Source organism: Ostrea edulis, chromosome 2, assembly GCF_947568905.1.
Source record: "Ostrea edulis chromosome 2, xbOstEdul1.1, whole genome shotgun sequence".
NCBI classification, from domain to species: Eukaryota; Metazoa; Mollusca; class Bivalvia; order Ostreida; family Ostreidae; genus Ostrea; species Ostrea edulis.
In genome coordinates this window covers 99,479,963-99,504,127 of record NC_079165.1, presented here as the reverse complement: position 1 = coordinate 99,504,127, position 24,165 = coordinate 99,479,963, and the positions used below count along the sequence as shown (strand labels likewise).

The window sequence follows — 24,165 nt, the reverse complement described above, 5'->3', positions numbered from 1 at the left end:
AGTTGTGAATAGTTTGCCGTTAACGTCTATGTTCAATTAAATATGTAAATACGAAGCAGAGGTGGACGACTCTGACTCTGTGGTGTCAGAGAGAGAGAGAGAGAGAGAGAGAGAGAGAGAGAGGATAGATAGAATTAGAGAGAAAGAGAGATTAGATAGATGGGCCAAATTGGTTGTAAACTGGATGGATGGATATGGATAGATGTGACTTAGCTTGGTTATTTTCAAGAACTGAACAGGTGATTTATCATTAAATATATTATATTTTACCTGCTTTGAAAATATTTTTAGAGGAAGATATTTAATGGATAACTACATGACATATATTGCCTATAGAATGGACCCATGACACCCCCTCCCAAAAAAATGGACAGTCTCCATTTCATTATGGATATAATGCACTCTTATTTTTTTAAAGAAAAAATTCAAAAAATGTATCTTTGGAAACTATACTTTTGATTATCCAAAAAGAAAAACCAAGGGATCATTTGACTTCTGGTCGGGTATTAGCATGACCGTTCAACAGACTTAATTAAGTCGTTCTTGTTTCATTTTACTATTGACATTTTATAATCATGCTATTCATTCCGTTTATAATTTAAGCAAAACTCATTCATTCACATTTACGGAATAAATGCTATAATTACATGTAAGTACGTAGAATACATGCTGATTCGTTCCGCGGAGCGAATAACATGATTATGCCACAGATATAAGTTTTTGAGTGTAAGACAATTTTACGTTTGAGTTATCTTGAATAATCCATTTTTGGTGGAGGGAATTCCCGAAGTTGAATCTGTATTCTTCATTGAAAGCGTATAGATCACATTTCCAGGTTTTGTAACTTTTAGAATCTCTTTTGGACTCCACTAAACGTGAGCATGTTTGGAACTGGTGGCCCACCTGGTGGTTTCCCATTTGTTACTCGGACACCATCTACGCAGGGAGGTGAGCAATGTATAAAGCATGGATGAAAATTCGTTGAATGTTTTGGGGCCACATCAGAAACATATATAATATATACGGTGTGACCGTTGGACCGAGCGAAGCATGTACGTAACTCCGTTTCCCGAGTGGTAATCATAATTCCGTTAAGTACGGTAGATTATGATTCATTTAAAAATATATATTTTGAATGAAATTTCCTTGCGCTAAACACCCAGTAACATCTAATTAAAGGAGTTTATATGGGGACAGCAGTTTTACATGATCCGCCTATTCATTGAACGCGGTAAATAAAACGCAAGGCGACGTAAACTGCATTGTGATGTCACATTTAGCCTCGACTTTTTTCTCTTTTTCAAAGCAAACAATTATAAACAACAATAATACATTCCGTATGCAATGAAAAAGGCCGTTAAAACTAAACAAAATTAACCAATAAATTCAAAATGGTAAAAAAGTAACCGTAATTTTATTGTATATTCTTATTCAAAGAAACCCATGAACTCGTTCATCTATTTAGTCGTATTACGGTTTTATATGTATTTATTTGCTAAAACCTGTTACAATGCAGGGTTTGACATTTACTTTTTTGAGCACTAGACCAGTCGGGCTACTTCAAATGATTTTTACAAGACCTGACTTTATATCCACTAGCCCTGACCAACTTTCCAGAAAAAAACCCTGATAGTTTCTCCATGTTTAAATGGGTGGGTGTAAATGTAGTCCGGGACATATGTCCCGCGATGTCCGATATTGATGTTTGCCGATTTATCGTTATACGTTAGTTTTTCTTCAATTATCTTACTGAGTGTGTTTTAAGACGATCACCAAGAGTCTTCATTGTGAATTTGGTGTGTGGAAATTGCCTAATTATTTAATAAATGGCTTTTATTTTTTCTTCAGGGTGTAAAGGTAGTCCCGAAGATTTTACGAAGAAAACGCATTTCCGGTTTTTGTTTTTGCCTCGTTTAAGTACAAAGCACTTATAATCTTTAAGTATTGTGTCCTATTGATAATCATAATAGACTATTTTATTTGGTTATTTTAAATAATCTCACTAATCAAAACATTAAACAGGGTTTTATATCCTTTTTTTCTCGGGACATCGCAGTTAAATGAGATACTAATGAGAGAATCGGACTGATATGAAACATTAAATCCGAATTCATCTAAAGACTAATTTATTATTATTATTTTATTATCATTATTATTCAAAAGCAATGTTAGACGTTTAAATTAAATGTAATTTGTAATTCATATACAATATCGTGGAAAGATCAATAAAATTGGTATTGGGGTTGTTAGCCGTAAGTTAATTAAACATGTAAAGTCTAATTAAATTACGTTGCCCAGCTCTAAAGAGCCATAATTTTATTAATCTGCTAAATCTGCACCGAATCATATATTTACTTTTTTCTGATACTTTATTTTTAAAATGAAATATATATATTATTTATTTGATATTTTGCTAAATATGCACCGAATCATAGATTTACTTTTTTCTGATGCTTTATTTTCAGAATGAAATATATAGATTTTTAATTTCGGCAATGTAATTAAAGAGTTAACTTATGTTTATAAACAAACCAGTGAGATGTTAATTTTGTAATTTGCCACCCAATCACGTTAAAGAATTTGAGCATTCAATTTCAAGACTCATCATTATAATCATAAGCCTGCAACTATATCATAAGTAATTTTGATGATTTGGAGAATGGGTGGTGGCAAAACTTTGTCAACCACTCAAACAAAACAGGAGCAAGTAATTTACTTCTCATCGTTAAATCATGTGCGCACTTCGAGCTGCGTTTGAATAATCATGAGACGATAATTAATCTTGATAGCAACACACATCAATTAGTAAATCCATGTATTGATTAATAAAAATGAAAAATTTTCTTATCTATCATAGACGTTTTTAATGGCATTGAAGATAAAATTTCAATATACTCCCGGAGAATTAAATGGCAAAATCTTTTGATTTCTTGAATTACTTTATTGGGAGAACTTAATTTTTTCCAAAAACCCTTAAAATATGCGTCATTTTATTAATTTCACCTTATTAAAAATGATAGAAAATAGTACAGATGACTAAATAGGAGACATATTTCAAGTCCTATAAAATCCAGACCCCCTGCCTCATAAAGTGCCCCCCCCCCCCCCCCCCCCCCCCCCCCCCCCCCCCCCCGCGTAACCACAATTCCTGGACCCGTCCCTGTTCATTACAAAATGCAACATGTACATTAACTGTAGATATTCCATAGAGAGGGCAGTTTATATATATTTACATGTATTTCATTTCATTTTATTCAGGTATAAAATATCACAGAATGTCATGATTGTAGATTTAAAATAACAAATTGAAACCGGCATAATCTATAGCACTATTCAGTTATAACAGTTAAAGAATAAGTGACTGTATGAATAACATAACAAAATATATTGATACCAAATCTTATAATTTATGGTACTTTATATCAGTTGTAATTAATTTTCCTAACTAGAAATTACCCTTCAAATCACTTGTATAGCTATTCATAATACGGGTTGAAACTGTCACCTTATTCCGGTTTTAATTTTACAGTCTTCGTGTCGAGTCAACCACCGAAGCGATGTCCCATAAAAAGAAGGACGAGCATTCATATAACATGCTGAATATTTCGTAAATCTTTTTATCAGGACATGAAACAATATCTAAACAACAGCAAAAGCAATATAAAACACAGAAAAGGTTTTATTTCAATTATTAACAAGGCAAAAACAAAAACCGGAAATGCGTTTTCTTCGTAAAATCTTCGGGACTACCTTTACACCCTGAAGAAAAAATAAAAGCCATTTGTTAAATAATTAGGCAATTTCCACACACCAAATTCACAATGAAGACTCTTGGTGATCATCTTAAAACACATTCAGTAAGATAATTGAAGAAAAACTAACGTATAACGATAAATCGGCAAATATCAATATCGGACATCGCGGGACATATGTCCCGGGACATATGTCCCGGACTACATTTACACCCACCCTGTTTAAATACTTCAACGTTAAGTTTGAACCAAAAAGTATTTAATTGTCTCAAAAATATCTTATTAGTCTCGTCATTCAATTTGATTTTCAAACACGTTTTCTGTTTCTTTAAATTTTACCCAGCACGGATATTCTTTAATCTATTTAGTATAAAATGACCTCATCCGGCTTTTTATTTCATTTACATTTCATAAGCCCTGCTTTGTTTCTTCTTAACCTTTTCTTTTTTCTCCTGGGACGTCTTTCCTTGAGGACGAGAAGTCGTATTAAAATATAGAAACATTCCCGCACACTATGTCAACACCGATAAATAGTCGTTTACGTCGTAATTTATTAACTTGATAAACACTTTATTATAGTCAATTCAAATAAACTGTTTAAAATTAACATCGAGTAGATGTCGTAAAACATCACTACCAACCGCGACTTATTTATTAGAACTAAAAATAGAGATTATTCCATCACACGGTTCAAGATTGCTTGCAAATTCTTTACAGTTATTTTCTTTTTAGTTAAGAATAAAATATCTTACTGTTTAAAGTAAAGTTTCTTGTTTATTTTTAACACGACCAGTCGGACTAGTAAATCGACATTTTACCCGACCGGACCTATCATTTAGTAGACTCGGTCGGTCGAACGTGCCTTAGTGTCAAACCCTGCAATGATAATTGTACTATTCACTTTGAACAAACTGAGTGTTTGAATTACGAATTGCACATCAGAGTCTTCTATTATTGGCATTCAAAATAAAACACGAATAACTGTTGAAGCAGGTAATAAAAAATAAATGGCGGCGCCCATATGGATCACGAAAATTTCAGTGAACGTATATAGAGATTATCTCTTTTTCTTTTGCTGATTTTGACTTTTTTCTTTTACATACGTGTTACCTTTAGAGCCTTGCTTTGCAGACGGGCCTTCGGCTCGTCCGAGCTTCGCTCGGTATTACGTGTTCCCTGGCCCACATCCAAAATGACATTTTTTCATGTTTTACATCAATGAAAAAATATGTAAATTAACTTGCTCTGTAATATATATCCACTAGATACATGAATTCACTTGAATTAACCAGTGTACAGATTTTGAAAAATCATATTTATAATAGCGTTCTGGACTGTGGCCACTTTTCATTTATATGTTTTATTGTTTGCACGATTCTATTATGTATGAAACCACATTTTAAAAGAAACGTTATAGTTCAGAAATGTTGTAGAATACCTTTCTTATAAGTTGTTATCCACTTTCCAAAAATGTATTTGTGGTGAAAAAGAAATGAACCAAACAATAAATATTTCTAGCGAAAAACACTCAAAAAATTTTCCGTGTTGAATACAATTCTAAGATGAAGGTCATAATTAGGCCTAAGGTATGCATAATAGCCAAGTACTAAAGTTGCAAACAGCAGCATCAGATTTACTTCAATTAAATAAGACTTGGCACTAAAATGGAAAACTTACATTCAGAATTTATAGTTGCAATGTGGGTGATTAGAATTAGATTTTTAGGGGCCCATAGAGACTTTTTAGTCACATTAGTAATTGGTCAATATAATATTAGAATGAGACTTGTAAATCCACTCCTCTACAATACACTTCAATAAAAGTATTGAAGCGTATCGTAGCGGAGTAGATATAGTCATAGGGCATAGACACAATTTGAGTTGAAAATTTTCAAATTTTATTTTTCCATTTTCATTGTTTATAATGCTTAACTAAAATATTCCTGATGGTCCCATGTACCTCGACGACTAATGTTCAAATTTTTGTTCACCATTATAAATACCTTAGTTAAGGTAGGTAAATACTATTAGAAATTTCTGTCAATCAAAGTTTTTTTTCACTTAAATAACTTTAACAACTCATAAACTAACTAAAAAGCCCATATAAGACATACCTTTGCAGGTTTATTTTTATACTATGTGCTACAGAGCATATACCCCCAAATGCAAAAGCCAAATTCTAACACAAGAATGCATCATCTCATGTTTTATTAAAAATATGCACCAAAGCACATCATATTAAGCTATAATCTATAAAATCCAATAGCTATTCATTTACTGAGAGAATTTTTAAAGATATTCAATTGAAAACATACACAATTGCTGTTTAATCTGCTCACATCCTTCAGAAAAAAAATCACAGAATATCGCAATTTTGAAAAATTCTCAAAATCTAAATTGTTTACATGCCAGTTTTTCTTTAAAAATATTTAAAATTATATGTAAAGTTAACAAAAAAACATATTTTACCATAGTTGACCAGAGATATTTTGCAAAATGGTCTCTTGAATATGTAAACCCCCATTTTTAAATTTAAGTTTTACAATTATTCTTTGCACACTTTGAAAATAGTAAATTGTAACAGCAAATACAGTCTTAAAATCAAGATTAACAGAATATGACAAGATATGAAAATTTCCAGCTCATAAAGTGTCCACGCCCTTTTAATGAGATTGGGCAAGAGGGTGATGGCTTATTTGGATCCCTGAATGATCAACATGGACATAATACAGTTTTCAGAGGTTATTTGAGAAGGTTGGATTAATGCACGCATTAGATTATTCTTGATCATTGTATACCAAAAATAAAACGCTATTCTGATTTTTAATGACAAATTAAACATTTATGCTAATAGTGTACAACCAAGTAGATTTACGCAGAAGTCGAAGTACAATAGATCATATTTTTTCACTGTATTCTTAGAGAACTTTTTTGAATTACACAAGATGAAATTACATTATGCAAGAATAAACAATTTTAAATTTTGCAAATTATTAGATACCGTAAGTGACAGAGTTATCTCTCTGGGTTAATAAAGCTCTGTTATCCCTTCAAAATGCATGTAATATTTTCTATTTGGACTATATTTTGTTCACTTTTGTACCCATGTATCATTCATACACTGTTGTATGGTTATGGTTAGCTCAAATTATTCTTTGTGTCGCTATCCAATTTTTGCATAATTGTAAAGTTCTACTGATCTGGCATGGTAATCACAAACCACACGTAAAGCTATCACAAACCACACGTAAAGCTATCATTCAAAGTTAGAAACATGTGAGACAGAGGCCTTCATAAACATGTGAGACAGAGGCCTTCATAAACATGTGAGACAGAGGCCTTCATAAACATGTGTGACAGAGGCCTTCATAAACATGTGAGACAGTGGCCTTCTTATTTCTTTTTTTATGCCCCCCCCCCCCCCCCCCTTTCAAAGAAGAGGGACATGTTGGTTTGTGTCTGTCGGTCGGTAGACCACATGTTGTCCGCTCAATATCTTGAGAACCCTTTGCTTGACAGACATCAAACTTAGTACAGTGGTGTATATTCAAGAGAAGATGACTCCTATTGATTTTGAGGTCACATGGTCAAGGGTCAAACTGGACATAGTAATATACTGTCCACTCAATATCTTGATAACCCTTTTGCTTGACAGACATCAAACTTAGTACACTGGTACATCTTCAGGAGAAGATGACCCATATTGATTTTGAGGTCAAAAGTCAATTGTTGAACTGGACATAGTAATATATTGTCTCCTATATATTAAGAATTATTTGCTTGATTGACACCAAACTTGGTACACTGGTACAGCATAAGGAGTAGATGACCCCTATTGATTTTTAGGTCACATGGTCAATTCACTCTTGACATAGGAAGATATTGTCTGCTCAATATTTTGAATTGATGATACTACTATCAATTAAATGATGTGTGTATATAACCCTTTTCAATTTTGCACCATGGGGGGCACATGTGTTTTACAAACATCTCTTTTTAATTTAAAAATGCCTCATTTCATGCTGTCTTTTAATTCAGTTTCAATTTTCACTTTGAAATTGTCATTTCACCAACTTATAACAATCTACCGTCATATAAATTAAGGGGCAAAAATCTATTTTAAATCTTGACTCAGGTGTGTATTGTGGCCCATGGGCCTCATGTTAAAAAATAGATTTTTAATTTATTGATTATTTCCAATAATCCATGAGGAGATTTTTTTCAATTTCCCATCACTACTCTGAACTACATGCATGTATAAAATATGTATGCACAAGAGTTGATAAAGGTATTGGCCTTGAGACTTGAATCATTACACATACTGCCTTTGAATGCAGTTAGAAATGTATAATGTCATCTCATTTGTTTGCAGCTCCTGCTAGTTCTACTGCTACACCTGTAGCAGCTGGAATTCCATTTGGACAGAAACCTGCAACATCAGGTATGCTCATAGAAGTGTGTGAAATTTTCATTCAAACATGTAGCAATTTTTCATTAAGGATAGACAGGACACTGATAATAATAATGTGATTGTAATATGCTGTATCAGGGACTCCACATCATAAATATGGACGTCAGTTTAGTGAGTGTACTAGCTGTGACATCATAGCCTACTAAACTATGTTACATATCATAGGAAGCTGTGAAGTTTTAGCTGTTGAATACTGTAAACATGGATATTTTCGCATGTTGTAAATTACGTGTATTTCCTTTGCAAAGCATACAATGTATGTTTATTGAAGTGTGTCATTAAGGATAGACAAGATGCTGATCACATGATTGAAATATGCTATATCAGGGACTCCTCATCATAAATATGACTGTCTTCACTTTACTAGCTATGACATAACTATTTTACATGTTATAGGAAGCTGTGAAGTTATAGCTGTTGAGTTCTGTAAACATGGATATTTTTGCTTTGTTAATTACATGTGCTTTCTTTGCAAACCATACACATAGTGTTTAATTACGCGATGTCAGTATCTCTAATTAATAAATTGCTTCACTGAATAAATAGTACACGTTGGGATTAATATACACATAAATCTTGTAATCTGACAGGAATTTGTTGTAGATAACCTCCACACATAAATTTCATAGTTTACAGTACATTGTGATGTCATAGGGAATAAGGCTCTTAAACCCAAGCGAATAAGAAGATTGCTGGGACATGAATTTGTCAGGAGGATTTTTTATTTTCCTCTCCACCAATTCTCCATCGGCTTTGATAGAATATAATTTCTTTTAAATTTTTGAATATTGATAAGCATTTAAGGTACTGTTTAATTATGCACAATGATAAAAGGCAGTTATAGTATTCACTATTGCAAGTGCATAAAGTTATATCACCCTAATTCAGGCTCAAAAAGGTATGGTTGTGTCCCTAATTCGACATCAGAACCTTTAATTATTTTTGAATCCGATGAGATATTGCTGATATCACTGCTTAAAATACTGTTTCTCTCTACATCTTCCATACTAGCCACCATGTGTGATCTGGTTGTGACATCACAGCCGAATAGCCTCGTTTTCAGTCATTTCTCTTTTTGCTTGATTGCATTTTGAAAGCAAGCAAAAATAACCATATTACACGATCGATAACTGTTTTTTATGCTCAACTCAGTAAGGGGCAAGATCAAAAGTTCGATATCTGACAAAAAACTAAATTTACCTAGTTTTCACCCCACCATCCCCCTTAAAACTAAATGTGATGAATGTTGAAACTTACTGATTAACAAGTAAAACACGAGTATAAATAACACCCTGTATACCTTTATTACTGTTTATTCACAAATGAAAGTGTACGTTAAAACTATGAAATGTTCATTAAAATGTAATATTATTTTGGTTTTTAACAGTCACTTGTCTTTTTTCTTTTTCCACTAAAGTGTAATCAATGTCTGATGACAAAAACTTACGGGAGTTTTTAACCAACCAACCCCCCCACCCCCCTTCCCCCTAACTATTTGAATTTAGAGTTTTATCCAACATTGCTCTTTTGATCTCGCCCCTAAAAAATTCTTTTTTAACAATATTAAATACAATTTCATTGTTTTTTGGTTGTTGTTTTTTTTTTTATAAATATCTGATCAATGTGTCTGTTATTATGTGAAAACAGAGTTTTACATACATATGTAGTAAATATTCTTGTATTATTGAATATATTTCTGAAAGGGTATTCATTCTTAGTATGATCTGTGTGAATTTTAGACAGAAAGTGATTTCTGGGAAAGTTTAACAGGATATATTTTTGTAATTTAGAGGGAGCTTAGTCATGGCCCCTTCACTGGCAGCTGCCTTATCCATAATATGTAATAGGAAAAGAGTTTTTTGGTATAGCTAGGATTCTGGGTAAAGTTTTAACAGAAATTGAAATTTTTTTATACCCCTGTACTAGCAACAGCATCTCCATTTGCTTTGGGAACACCATCCCAAACCTCCACCCCCGGGTTCTCCTTTGGATCCACTGCTCCATCAGCAGCACCTGGAGGTTTTACGTTTGGATCAGGTCTGGGTGGTGCCACTCAGCCTAATGTAGCTACCCCAGCCAGCCAGCCAACTGCCCCAGTATCCACTGGTACACCACAGCTGGGTGGCCTGACAGGATTTGCCATGGGTAAAATGCCTACAGTGTCCACAGCAACACCAGGAGCTGTTCCAGTTGCTGTCCCTGCAGGACTGACACTGGGATCAACTGCTGGCACAGGTTAATGTAACGCATTATAATAAACCAGACTATGTTAAGAGGTTTCTATATACAACCTCTTAATGGAAATTGAATATGGGTGGGGTTTTTTTTAAATCAGAGTAACACCAGTGTTGCATATAAATTTTATGTCATTTGAAAGAATGTATATATGATTTTTTATTTGTTCATTTTTAGCAACTTTCAACATGACTGGACAATTACCTACTGCAGGTACAAAGCCACTTGGTATATCAGTGGGATCTACCCAGGGAACTCCCACGGGCCTGACTCTGGGGACTGCTCCCACCACTGCCCCCACAGGACTTCCTCTTGGATCAACCACCAGTTCTAGTGGTTTTCAGTTTGGTGGTGCCAAAACAACAGGAACAGCGCCATCTCTTGGAGGACAAATTTCTGGCACTACCTCAACTGCCACTACAACACAAGCTTCCTCACTGGGTTTTCCATTAGCAGCTGCCACGACTAGGTGCTTAACCCTCAATAAAATGTCTTTTGTGGTTTGGCAGTAAATCTTGTTTTGTGTTAGTTACCTTAGATGAAAGAGGAAAAATACTGGGGCATTTAGTCTCCTATAGCACATTTGAGAAAATTAAAAAAAAAAAATTTGAATTTGAAATGATGCTTTATTACGTTGTTTGGATAGAAATATGTATACCTAAATTGAGAGATTCTTTCAGATAAGGGTAAGTGAACAAATTATATGTAATTTGAAATTACTTTTCTAGCACTCCAACAACCAGTTCTGGCACAGGTTTGGCTGCTGCAGTCAAAGTTCCTGGTACCCAGATGTCATATCAACAACTGGAGGAGAATATCAACAAATGGATGTCAGAGCTAGAGAAGCAAGAACAGGACTTCTTAGAGCTGGCTACTCAGGTCAATGCTTGGGACAGACTGTTGGTGGAAAATGGAGAGAAGGTAAGGAGGACAACTCTTTTGTAACTGTCATGTCACAATGGTGTGGAGTAAATATTTATTGATAATGAACACTGAACTCTAATCTATATATTTTTATATGCCTGTCGTAGTGGCACAGTGTGTCTGTTTTCTGTCGGTCAGCACCTTATGGACCAGATAAAATCAGTATTGTAAGGCTAAGTTTATAAAACTTGTTTTGAGCACTGGCCATTCGTGCTTTTGTACTGTTTAAGTAGAAATTCACCAACCCAAATCAAACGCAAAGAAAATTTTACTTTTTTTTAGTTTTGAAAAGAACTTTGAAAGAAGAGCTTGAGTGCATTAACTTCAATTAAACAACTTATAGGATTTTCATCAAAATGAGACAAGTGTGATAGAAACACTGTCTTTACTATTGATTCTGATCCAGTCATTACTTCACTTCATTATATATCTGGTAATATGATATTGATGAAAAGCACAGGCCTGACTTGTAATATTTTCATACGCCTGACTTGGTCATTGGACCAGTGGCTAATTTCGAAGACAGGTCTTCCCAGTGATTAGAGGAAGAAGCCTTTTGTTTTTCAAGGTCTATGTCAGACTTAAATGGCTAATAATTAGAAAGTACTAATGTGACTAGGATAATCAAACTTGATACACATATTCAACTATCCTAGACAGGTTGTATTATGGTATGGTGTTGTATTTCTGTGTGTCCATCTGTTCAGTGTCTGTCTGTTAATCTGTGTGAATAGAATTAAAAGGGAACTGAAAGGGCAAAAATAATCAAACCTTGTACACATGTTTTCCATGGTAAGCAGGATATGCCTCTTATTTCTCAAGATCATAGGTCAAAGATCAATGTCATCTTTTCATGGGATATTAAATGTATAAAGGAAAAACAATGTTAATAAGGCTATGTTTATCAAACGTGTACATGTTCCCCATGGTGTTGGTGCCAGTATATTTTGGAGAGGGGTTCTTTTTTGTGTCTCGTTTTATTCTTTTAATAATATTTTGAGCATTGATTGTATTATTTTTAAAACTACATGTAATATATACAGTCTTATTTATTGTGCAATTTAATTTTTACTGTAGGCCAAATTCATAAAATTCAAACTGCAATGAATACAACTTAGTCTTAACATTTATTCAGCATGGCCAAATTAAATTTAGACTGCATGAAAACAGACTTGGGGTGAGAAGCTTTGAAAAAATGACCAGGATCAAATTTCTGACATTTTTTCTAGAATAATTTTTTCATCTCTATTCAAAAAGTTCTTGTAGGATTTCCAAAAACGGTTTAGATTATGTATTGTACAGTGCTCCCACTGGACCAGAATTCCCTTTCGCCACTTTTTCAGGGAGTGGCGCGGCACAAATAATTACATGCTTTACAATTATTCCCATCACATATATTATTTTATTCATTACAATTATTTTAGCATTTTGAATCATGCAGTTACATTACTTAATCATATCCAGTTACCATATCTAAACATTTCTTTCTGAAATAATAAGAAGTTGATTTGTTTGATAAATTCTATTATGAAAATCAAAATTCAGATAATAAATCATATAAATATAAACTTCATGATGCTACACCCCTCCGTGAAAACATTGTGTACATTGGCCAAAATGCAGATGTCACAAAACATCAAGCCCAATTTAGAGTCGTATCTCAACCATTCCCTATTAAATTTCCGTTTTCGTATGGAAGATTTTGCAATTTGGACACAATCAGATGTTTGAGCAGGTGGGGTTGACTGTAAAGCCAAACATAGATATTTTTTTTTTAATTTTAGACTGACTAGGGTCAGAAGCTACAAGTTTAGTGTCAAAATAGAATGTGGTGCATAGTCTTATGAGATTAGCATTTTTGTACTGTTGCGCACCGAACTTCAAAGAAAATTATTTATTAAAATTGCCATGTCCATATCAATGGTGACCGACCGCATTGTTTATGAAATATTCGAACTAAAATCAAACACATCAAAATCAAAATCTTGTAATCAACGAACTTGGCCGCAAAAACAAACAACTGATGTATTCATATATACATTATACACAATAATACGGCCAATTTAATTACCGGTCGGTTCTGTGGTTAAGAATTGACATAAATGTGGAGATGATAACATGATAATGAATAAGACTTTAAATGTTAAACAACTGACCACAGCAGGGTACACAGCTGTCTGATGTACTTTATTACATAATCACCCACTTTTTTGCAGCCATAAATTACCTGAGGCTGTAACCAGCTCTGTGTGCACTGGAGCGACGCGAGATTTCCGGTCGCACGCGTGGACTGAATAAACAGATTTTGACTGCATAAACAAACAGGCGATAATATGTCACTGACAAAGGATTAAAAATACAATTTATTGCAAAAAGGGATTTTCGCCATTTTCAATTTTTTTTCGCCATTGTTGAAAAAAATTCGGCATTGGCGAAAATAGCGAAGCCCAGCTCGAGCACTGGTATTGTAGTAATATTACCATACTTCATATATAATTCATAGTTGGATTACCTAATTAGTAATGCTAAGGTACCAGGTTCATTCCTTGGTTGATCCAAAGATTTTTCTCCTCTTCTTTGTTACAATAACTTAGTAATGTCCATTTAAATACAACTTTCTGTAATACATAAGAGTTGACCTCACATTTTTACTTGCCACAACCTGGAATTTTATTTTTATTTTTATTTTTTTTTGTAGAAACAAGATAGCATTCAAGTGAATTGTACCTGAAATGGTCACAAAAAATTATATTATTGAAAAACATTGTGTATCAGATTCACCTTCAACATGTCTCTAGATATTAATTCTATACAATGTTTGATCTGTATCAACGTTGAATTACATTGTATTTTTGATCTCTGACATTTTAGATAACTACGCTAAACAGCGACATGGAACGTGTCAAAATAGACCAGCAGAAACTGGACCATGAATTAGATTTCATTCACTCGCAGCAGCGGGAATTAGAAGACCTGTTGACTCCTCTGGAGAAGGCAGTTGAACAACAACCAAACATCAACATTCAGCAGCACTCTGCCCTGGAGAGGGAGAACACGTAAGTCTCGAAGGAAGAGTAGTTTAACTCAATGGTTTTTGACTGGTGGCATCTAGAAATTTGTCTTTTTATTCTTCTTTTTTAGGTCACCTGAATCACTCAGGTGACCTATTGCTATTGGTCTGTGTCCGGCGTGCGTTGTCTATTAACAACTTCTTTCCAGAAACTACTGGGCCAAATTTGGTATGTAACATCTGTAGGTGAAGGAGACCGAAAATTGTAAATTTCATGACAACCCCTCCCCCTCCCTAAGGGGCCTTAATTTTGGGGTAAAAACTGTAAAATTGATGTATTTCTTTAAAAACCTTCTTCTTTACTCCTGGGCATCTAAGCGAAAGTGAGTACATAGTAATGATGAACATTTCATGACCCCTGGGGTAGGGGTTCTGACCCCAGAGTGCAACCAAACTTGGTATATAGTTTTTGTGTGTAAATCACTTAAATAACATCTTTAGTGATATTGATACTAGATTGAAACTAAATGGATATTTAAAAAGAGCAGGTAGTCCTTTACCAAAATTGAAAATTTGATGATACCCGGGGTAGAACCCCTGGGTGGGGCCAAACTTAGTATATAAATGCATACTTAGGAATAGCAGAAAAGGATGTACAAAAAATTGTGCATTTTACTTCCCAGGGTTTTGAATCTAGGATGGGTCCAAATTAGTCATATCTTTTTATGTTTTAATGTTAATACACCTATTATGTTATTTAAAGCCTTTCATCAGTGTATGCACTTTTGAGGGCAGTTTTAAGAACATATCTTGTTTTATACATTTGCTGATCATTAGAATTTAGCTATAGATATTCAGAACAGGAATTTTTTTTTCTAGATTTCATAGCCCATGGAAGTAGTGATACTTTTTCACTAGTACTCAGGTGACCGATAAGGCCTGTGGGCCTCTTGTTTTTTGGGTTTTTTTTTCACCCCTGCAGCTACAGTCAGGGTCAAGTTTTTTGTCCTGCCTGTCTAAAACTTTGACCTCCTTATAACTTTTGAATGGTAAGTGATAGGGTTCTCATTTTTCATATGTGTATTCCTTGACAAGACCTTTCTTTTTATACAAAAGTTTTTAACCTTGTTTAATATTTATTTGTTGGCACCAGGGATCATATTATTTCACAAACACATCTTGTTTTCTATCTGCTCAGATAATGAAAACAACTAAGTCAGTATTACTGAAATGGCTGACAGGAAGGATTATTTCTTTTATTTGGATTCATATTTTTGTGTTTTGGGGGCACAACATTTTCATCCATAGAAAATACATCAAACCTAGTCAATCTGAAAACAGTAGAAAATATTCCCAGGAATACTTAAAAAGACATCAATGAGTTAAAATCAACTTTGGCACTAGAGCAGGAGTACTAATGTATGGGTTCAATTGCTTTATCTGTTGTCAAACAACACATTAATTCAAATTTCTAAGGCATTGTAATCACCTATTGTTTGGGGCATAATTTGAGAGATTAAAGAGAAGAGGTCAGAGTATTCTTAGCTCACCTTAGTTAGAATAATCTGTCTAGGGACAGGCCCTCACCACAGTTAGAATGCCTCCCATATACCCGTAATGTAGCAGAAAATTGCAGAGTCACTCCAAACCGATTTTAAAATCACCAAAGAATAAATGCATAAATCTAAAGCTAAGATTGAATACAACTAACCTCATTGATAATTTGGAAGTCCTTAACACTGTAAAAAATGTAAAATAATAAAACTAAACACCTTGAAATGTCAATTTTCTCAATTCAAATTGACTGCCATTTTACCAGAAACTGTCATCGGAACACCCTCTTGTTTTTTGAAAATGAATGCTCAATGAAGAACCGCCCACGACCATATATGAAAAACAGTGAAACGTACCTTTCATAAAGAGCTTGAAGACAAAAAGAGTACTATGTGCAATGGACACAGAAATACACCATTGAACTGAAAGACGAACAGGCAGAAAAAATATCTGCAGTGCTAGAGGGAAAAGATGTGTTTGCCAGTGCAATCTGCTTAATTTTTTTCCATTAAATTAGGCCAAATGAAAGCAATTTTCATCAAAAGAAGATATTAATTTAATTTGACATTACAATGTTGACTTAACTTATATTTCTTAATTTACAGTGTTTATTTGAAACTATATGAGTGCAATTTCATTTTGCTACATTGTGGGTATATGAAACACATTCTGTCATTAAACCGGGTCCATAGGACATTATCACTTTAACAATAGAACATTCTATATAAGCTCACCTGAGCCTTAGATTAAATGAGAGCTTTTCTATCGAAATTTGTCATTATCAATGTTGTAGAATTATTACATTCTCAATTTCTCCAAAACCCCTTTCTTAAAAAAGATAATTGGAATTTAATACATGTTTACTCCTTTAATTATCCAGTGGATATCACCCATTACATAAATTTTAACTATTACACTATGTTTTCCTACGCCGTTGGTGACATCATAAACAAATGTCAATTTTATGTAGATTGTTTACAAAACGTCAGAGAGGAAAGAAAAATTCTCAACAGTACAGTAACGTAAATAAATAACTGAGAGTGGGAGAGGGGGTGTTTAACATGTGATAAAAAGAATCTCTCATGATTTTATTTGATTTATATTCAACTCATTGTGTGTTTTCTATCCCCTTGCCAAGGCTCAGATATAGAAAACACAAAACTTGTTGAATATAAATCATATCAAACCACAAACCATGGAAGATACTATATATATGATATATTATACTTTCATGTAACTTTATATAATAGTTAATTGAGAAACATCTGATTAAATACTATTATCCTCTGAATGATAAAATCACGCCCTCCAGTGTAATAGAAGATAGCAACATTCCATGACCCTAGAGCCCGAGAAGGTCCAAAACGGGGATGAAGCTAAAGTATTTTATACTCTTAGTATCCAACACGTAAGAGTCATTATCCATGTATTAACAAAGAGACTCGGGTCTCTGTTATTCTTGTTGTAGTCTTGTTAATCTTAGACATACTGGTAACTTTTGAACTATGCAGATTAGAGACTTCATATTTACAGAACTGAAAGGTGAAGGTCATTGCTATTTAATTCCAATGTTATTTATTACAATCGTTTTGATTGGATAAAAATAAAACTGAACGAGAATTTACACATTAATAAATCCAAAAACACGATGAATTCATTCACGCCTAAGCAAATAACATAGTGCGGGGAAACTGTTAATACAGTAAACAAATTGGAATTATAAGAATCAAAAATTCTTTTTGAAGAATTTATCGATGTGTAAACTCAGGACATTTTACTCACAAACTTAACATAAAAGTGCTTTGCACTTTTATTCAGTTTGTGAGTAAAATGTCAAGAGTTTAAACATCGATAAATTCTTCAAAAAGAACGTTTAAGGAAGTACTGTATATTGTCATAATGGCTGACTTCCTGCATGGATGAAAATATGGATATTAGCAATATTTGTCTATTCATTGAGATTGTTATCGCCTAGCTAAGTAGCTCAGTAGGTTAGCATGTTGACTGCTGAACTGAAGGTAGCGGGTTCAAATCCAGCAGGATATTTTTTAGGTCACCTGAGTAAACTCAGGTGACCTATTGCATTTGGTTTTCGGTCATGCGTTAACAATTGAACATTTTTAACTTCTTCTTAATAACTACCAGTCCAATTCTTTTCAAATATGGTATGCAGCATCATTGGGACAAGGGGAACATAAATTGTAAATTTCAGGACTCCAGCACCCTTGGGGCCCTAGGGGTGGGGCAAAAACTGCCCAATTTTCAAAAATCTTCTTCTCAAGAACCATACACATGTAAGAAAAACTAAATGCATGGTAATGTAGAGCAGGAAGGCCTCTACCAAAATTGTAAATTTCATGATCCCCGGGGTAGGGGTTCTGACCCCAGGGCAGAACCCCAGGGCGGGGCCAAACTTGTTATATAGTGTTTATATGGAAAACACTTACATCTTCTTTAATGCTATTGATACTAAATTGAATGTAAATAGATATTTAGGAAGAACAGGTAGTCCTTTACCAAAATTGTAAATTTGATTATTCCAGGGGTAGGGGTTTTGGTATCAGGGTGGGGCCAAAATGGTCAGTTATTAAATGTGTGAACAATAGACATTTTTAACTTCTTGATAACTATCATTCCAATTCTTTTCAAATTTGGTATGAAACATATTTAAAACAAGGGGAACAAATTGTAAATTTCAGGATTCCTGCACCCCTGGGGCCTTAGGGGCAGGGCAAAAACTGCCCCAAAATGACAAATTTTCAAAAATCCTCTTCTCAAGAACCACACACATATAAGAAAAACTAAATGCATAGTAATGTAGAACAGGAAGGCCTCTACCAAAATTGTAAATTTCATGATCCCCGGGGTAGGGGTTCTGACCCCAGGGTGGGGCCAAACTTGTTATATAGTGTTTATGTGTAAAACATGTACTTCAATAACATCTTCTTTAGTGCTATTGATACTAAATTGAAAGTAAATAGATATTTAGAAAGAACAGGTAGTCCTTTACCAAAATTGTAAATTTGATGATCCCAGGGGTAGGGGTTTTGGTATCAGGGTGGGGCCAAAATGGTCAGTTATGAAATGTGTGAACAATAGACATTTTTAACTTCTTGATAACTATCATTCCAATTCTTTTCAAATTTGGTATGAAACATATTTGGAACAAAGGGAACATAAATCGTAAATTTCAGGATTTCTGCACCCCTGGGGCCTATGAGGCAGGGCAAAAACTGCCCCAAAATGACAAATTTTCAAAAATCTTCTTCTCAATGACCACACACATGTAAGAAAAACTAAATGCATAGTAATATAGAGCAGGAAGGCCTCTACCAAAATTGTAAATTTTATGATCCCTGGGTTTTGGGTTCTGACCCCAAGGCGGGGCCAATCTTGTTATATAGTGTTTATGTGTAAAACACTTATATAACATTTTCTTTAAACTAAATGGATAGAGCAGGTAGTCTTTTACCAAATTTGTAAATTTGATTTTCCCCAGAGTAAGGGTTTTGACCCCAGGGTGGGGCCAAACTTAGTTTACATATATGTATATAGTATTTATGTGTAAGTTTGCTGATACTGTATAAAATCTAAGTGCATACTTAGAAATACCAGAAAAGGATATACAAAAAATGGTGAATTTCATAACCCAGGGTTATGACTTTAGGATGAGTCCAAATTAGTCATATATTTTGATGTTTTAATGTTAATACACCTATAATTTAAAGCCTTTCATCAGTGTATGCACTTTTGAGGGCAATGAAGTTTTAAGAACACATCTTGTTTTATACTGTTGCTGAACATTAGAATTTAGCTTAGATATTCAGAACAGGAGATTTCATAGCCCATGGAAGTAGTGATACTTATTCACTAGTATTCAGGTGACCGATAAGGCCTGTGGGCCTCTTGGTTTTTTCCCCCAGATTGCTTTTTACCAAAACTGCATTTTTTGACTAAATAAAGTAAATTTGAAAGTTTTCAATATCAAAATATTTTTGTACATATCCTCCATTTTTCATCCATAACAAATTTCTCTGGTGTAGCATACATCCTTAATCCTATAGTAACTATAATAGGTCAAATTCATTCATGTAAGTTAAGGTAAAATTTGTCATAGTTGAATATTGCTATGCTTTGGAGCAATGTGTTTCACATACATCTTGTTAAACACAAGATGTATCACAATTATCATCACAATCAAGGTTGTACATCTTGTTAAACACAAGATATATCACAATTATCATCACAATCAAGGTTGTACATCTTGTTAAACACAAGATATATCACAATTATCATCACAATCAAGGTTGCTCCATGTGATGTCATTGATTTATTTAATCAAACTTTGTGCAAGATAGAAATATATCTTTTAGAGGAATTTTATTCTGGATTGAATAAAAAAAACCCTGGTAAACTATTAATGCTGAAAAAGTTTATATTTTCCATAAATAATGAATCATTTATTTAAATAGAGAGATATAACTGCTACATATACTGGTATTTTCTCTACTTTTATGTCTGTTATACAATAGTTTCCCTGATGTCCACAATTCATTTTATACATACCTATAAAGTAGCAATTTTTGGAAATTGTTGACATTAAAAATTTGTCATTTTAACAATTTTTTTTTTATAATTCTGTTTACCAGTAATGAAAATGTGCAAATTTCTGTCAATGTTGACATTTATTTCTGTTTATGTATGTCTGACATCTTCAAAAAGATGGCAACATACACATTTTCTTTTGTCTTTCCACTTGGAACCATTAATATTGATGACTTACAAGAGGGTGGAGCTACCTTAAATCATGATCATTAACTTGAAAATCTATTCAGGAACACAGTTAATGCTATGGTTAGGTGATCAAACTGCAATGGTGTATTGTTATTTGTAGTTATCAACTAGCAGAAAATATTGATGCACAACTGAAGAGAATGCTGTCAGATTTAAAAGAAATCATAGATCATTTGAATTCTTCAAATACCAACCAGGATCAGAATGACCCAGTAAGTCAAATTCAGTGTTAATTTTAAATTGTATATATAAAATTCAGTGTTGTTTCTATTATACTGCGTCTGTGTTTGAGGAATTATTTTTGTTTTGTTTGTAATTCACAGATTCAACAAATTACAAAAATTCTGAATTCTCACATGGACTCACTTCAGTGGATTGATCAGAATTCAAGTAAGTCGCTGACTTCGAGTTTTAATTATATTGTACATGTATAATTTGATCCCATTAGTACTCCATTTGAAATGAAGTTAGATTTATTGAAAAATCACTTATTTAAAAAAAATTACATTCTTTGTCATTTCTTTTTTGCAAAATTTTGAGAGAGAGAGAGAGGGGGGGGATTCATGGTCTGTAGTTGTACTAGTATATGTACATTGTTTTGACAATGCAGGTAGATCTATTGAACTGACATTGTTTACTGGCCACTTCATTATTGACATAGAATTATCCATCATCCATACACCTATTTTCACACCTAATATGGTAAAACAATATTCACAAAAATTGAATGAAACATAGTTTTGTTTATGAAACTTGGTATCACAAATCTAAACTACTGGTGTAAACATATGTATACCTGTAGTAAAGTTTAACAAATGCAAATTTAAATTTACATGGGAAATTGTTTCCTAAACTGTACTGCTCTAAAAAGTGGTATATTGATCTACTTGAGAGCCCTGATTGGTCAGAAGTATGGTTCATGGATCGAAATTACATTTGATGGCTCTAACGGAAGTTAGCAGTTGTAGACCATGGTGAATTGTATACCATAGTATACAACTCTAAGCCATTGTTTACAACAGTAAAGCTATAGTTTTAAGCTCTTTCCAGATACAAATCTATTGGAGATGGAGAACAGATTGTGTAGTCGGTGGTGTCTATTGTTTGAAATGCAAATATATATCTTAAATATGAACTGTCATCAGCATTCAGTTGATAACTGGTCACTGGCTTGGTGCTTAGAGTTCTCACTTCATGACAAGGAGGTTGTGGGTTTGAGTCTCACTTGTACCTTGGTAGTGTGAAATGCAAGACATGAAAAAACTACTTTCTGACATCAACAGATTCACAGATAGAAATTCTGTGTTTCTTTACAAAAACAAGACTAGTTTACGCCATGAAAATTTTTAAAACACAGTACTCTTTCATTTGTATTTGTGAAATGACATGTCATATACATGTTCATGCAAGTGCTGAACATTTCTTCACATCAGTACATGCATTTGTTTTTGTTTGGGGGTTTTCGGTGATGATAAAATTCTTTTAAGAGTGTCATATTTTATACAGAGTAACACAAATGACAACATAAAATTGTACATGAAATGCTGATAGCCTTTAAATAAACAACTCAACTATGTCCATTTTAATTTCTGATAAGTGTGCAGTTAGAACAATCAAATTAATGGATTCAATGTCAATTGTGTTAAATAATGTTTTTTTTTATTTTTTATTTTGGTCTTTCTGAACTACGCTGTGGTTGTATTGCTGGAAACTCCATGTATTCATTTTTTGTCATCTCCTTTAGATTCAACTTATATTCCAACACTATATAATCAATATTCTTAGTGATAATTATTAATATTGCCTTATGGCTGTGGTCCCTCCTATGTGTTAAAATCAATATTCTTAGTGATAATCATTAACATTGCCTTATGGCTGTGGTCCCTCCTATGTGTTAAAATCAATATTCTTAGTGATAATCATTAACATTGCCTTATGGCTGTGGTCCCTCCTATGTGTTAAAATCAATATTCTTAGTGATAATCATTAACATTGCCTTATGGCTGTGGTCCCTCCTATGTGTTAAAATCAATATTCTTAGTGATAATCATTAACATTGCCTTATGGCTGTGGTCCCTCCTATGTGTTAAAATCAATATTCTTAGTGATAATCATTAACATTGCCTTATGGCTGTGGTCCCTCCTATGTGTTAAAGTCCATTTAGTGGTTTCTTTGTACTTCTGACATTAAAGGATGACACCTGTGCTGTTATCTATTGTTTGAGTGACAACATACACTGAAGTTGTTTTTGTAAGGCATTATTTTATGTTCATTCAGTAGATATCTTTTAAGATAGGTAATATTAAGAGATAATCCCAGAAAACCAGATAACAAAGAAAGTTCAAGGGTGAACCACGTATGGGACCAAAAAAACCAGTCTCAGCCCTCAGTTGATACTGTTTCAGCTTTCTTTTCAGAATCACAGAATTATAGGAACTTTGAGACTTGCATATTTAGTTTATAACTGTAAATAAAAGTAGTTGTCCAAGAATTTTTTTTCTCCAAATGTCAACTCATCACTAGATTATTATATTTGACTGCCATGAAATGTATACTATGTAGTACACACGTGCAATCATAGAAAAGTCAATGTTATTAGGGACACATTTTCTTCTTAGATAGAAAATCACTGTGGGCATTACTTATAGGGAAATGGTTGTGTTTTTTTATGTCAAAATGTTGGTATCTTTACTTACCTAGAATAATTCATTGATACATCTTTGTCAAATTTTATGTGCTGCTCTGTAGAGATTTTGAGTTTTTTATCATATTATTTCAGCTTTACTGGGAAGAAAAGTGGATGAAATTTCAAAACAGATGGAAATTCAGAGGCGAGAGCAGGAGAGGAATTTCAGACTCGTGTACAACTGACCTGTACTGTTTAGCAGACAGGAGACTGGAATAAGAGTGATTGTTAAATGTTCCATGTTCAACTCACTGGTGTAACTAACCAGCATATTCCTTTCTGAATACAACTGACCATTATAATTGATGATTTGGAATAAAACTGATTGTTTTTTAAATATACAACTGGCTGTTATACCTGTACATGTGTAATGTTTGACACACAAGTGTTTGTTACAGTGTGTGTGTGTACTGTTTGGCATGATCCCATGGGGTCTTGGAAGTAGGGAGTTCACCTCTGTTCTTGTGGAAATATCCAACTGGGGATTGTGAATTCATGCATGCAGAACAATAATCTAACTGTTAATAATGAACTAATTGGATTAGACTTAAGGACATGAATGAATTAGAAAAGTGATTTACCACTCCATGGCAAGGGGACTATTTCTCTGTGTAAAATGTGGACTGCACCAGATTCTTGTTCATGTTTTATATTGATAATACAAAATATTTTCAGCTGAATTTATTCATTTGAATTCATAATCATTCATCTGATAACTATCTTGATGGGGGAAAAAGTT

General features: G+C 33.6%; 1 protein-coding gene across 1 annotated transcript; it reads left to right on the top strand.

Annotated features, from left to right (window-relative positions):
- The first annotated feature begins 543 nt into the window (after positions 1 to 543).
- Positions 544 to 23,767, top strand: LOC125678636 (nuclear pore glycoprotein p62-like). The gene is made up of 9 exons (XM_048917228.2): positions 544 to 948; positions 8,124 to 8,192; positions 10,149 to 10,457; positions 10,635 to 10,926; positions 11,186 to 11,378; positions 14,253 to 14,437; positions 20,840 to 20,951; positions 21,063 to 21,129; positions 23,520 to 23,767. The coding sequence occupies exons 1-9, from the start codon at positions 882 to 884 to the stop codon at positions 23,609 to 23,611; spliced, it is 1,386 nt and encodes a 461-aa protein (XP_048773185.2). The 5' UTR covers positions 544 to 881; the 3' UTR covers positions 23,612 to 23,767.
- Positions 23,768 to 24,165: the final 398 nt, after the last annotated feature.

What these genes read in the sequence shown, in the direction of transcription:
- LOC125678636 (XM_048917228.2), top strand. Translation starts at nt 882, where the DNA reads ATGTTTGGAACTGGTGGCCCACCTGGTGGTTTCCCATTTGTTACTCGG. An exon ending in GACACCATCTACGCAGGGAG is followed by an intron (nt 949 to 8,123) that starts GTGAGCAATGTA and finishes ATTTGTTTGCAG; the next exon opens with CTCCTGCTAGTTCTACTGCT. An exon ending in ACAGAAACCTGCAACATCAG is followed by an intron (nt 8,193 to 10,148) that starts GTATGCTCATAG and finishes CCCCTGTACTAG; the next exon opens with CAACAGCATCTCCATTTGCT.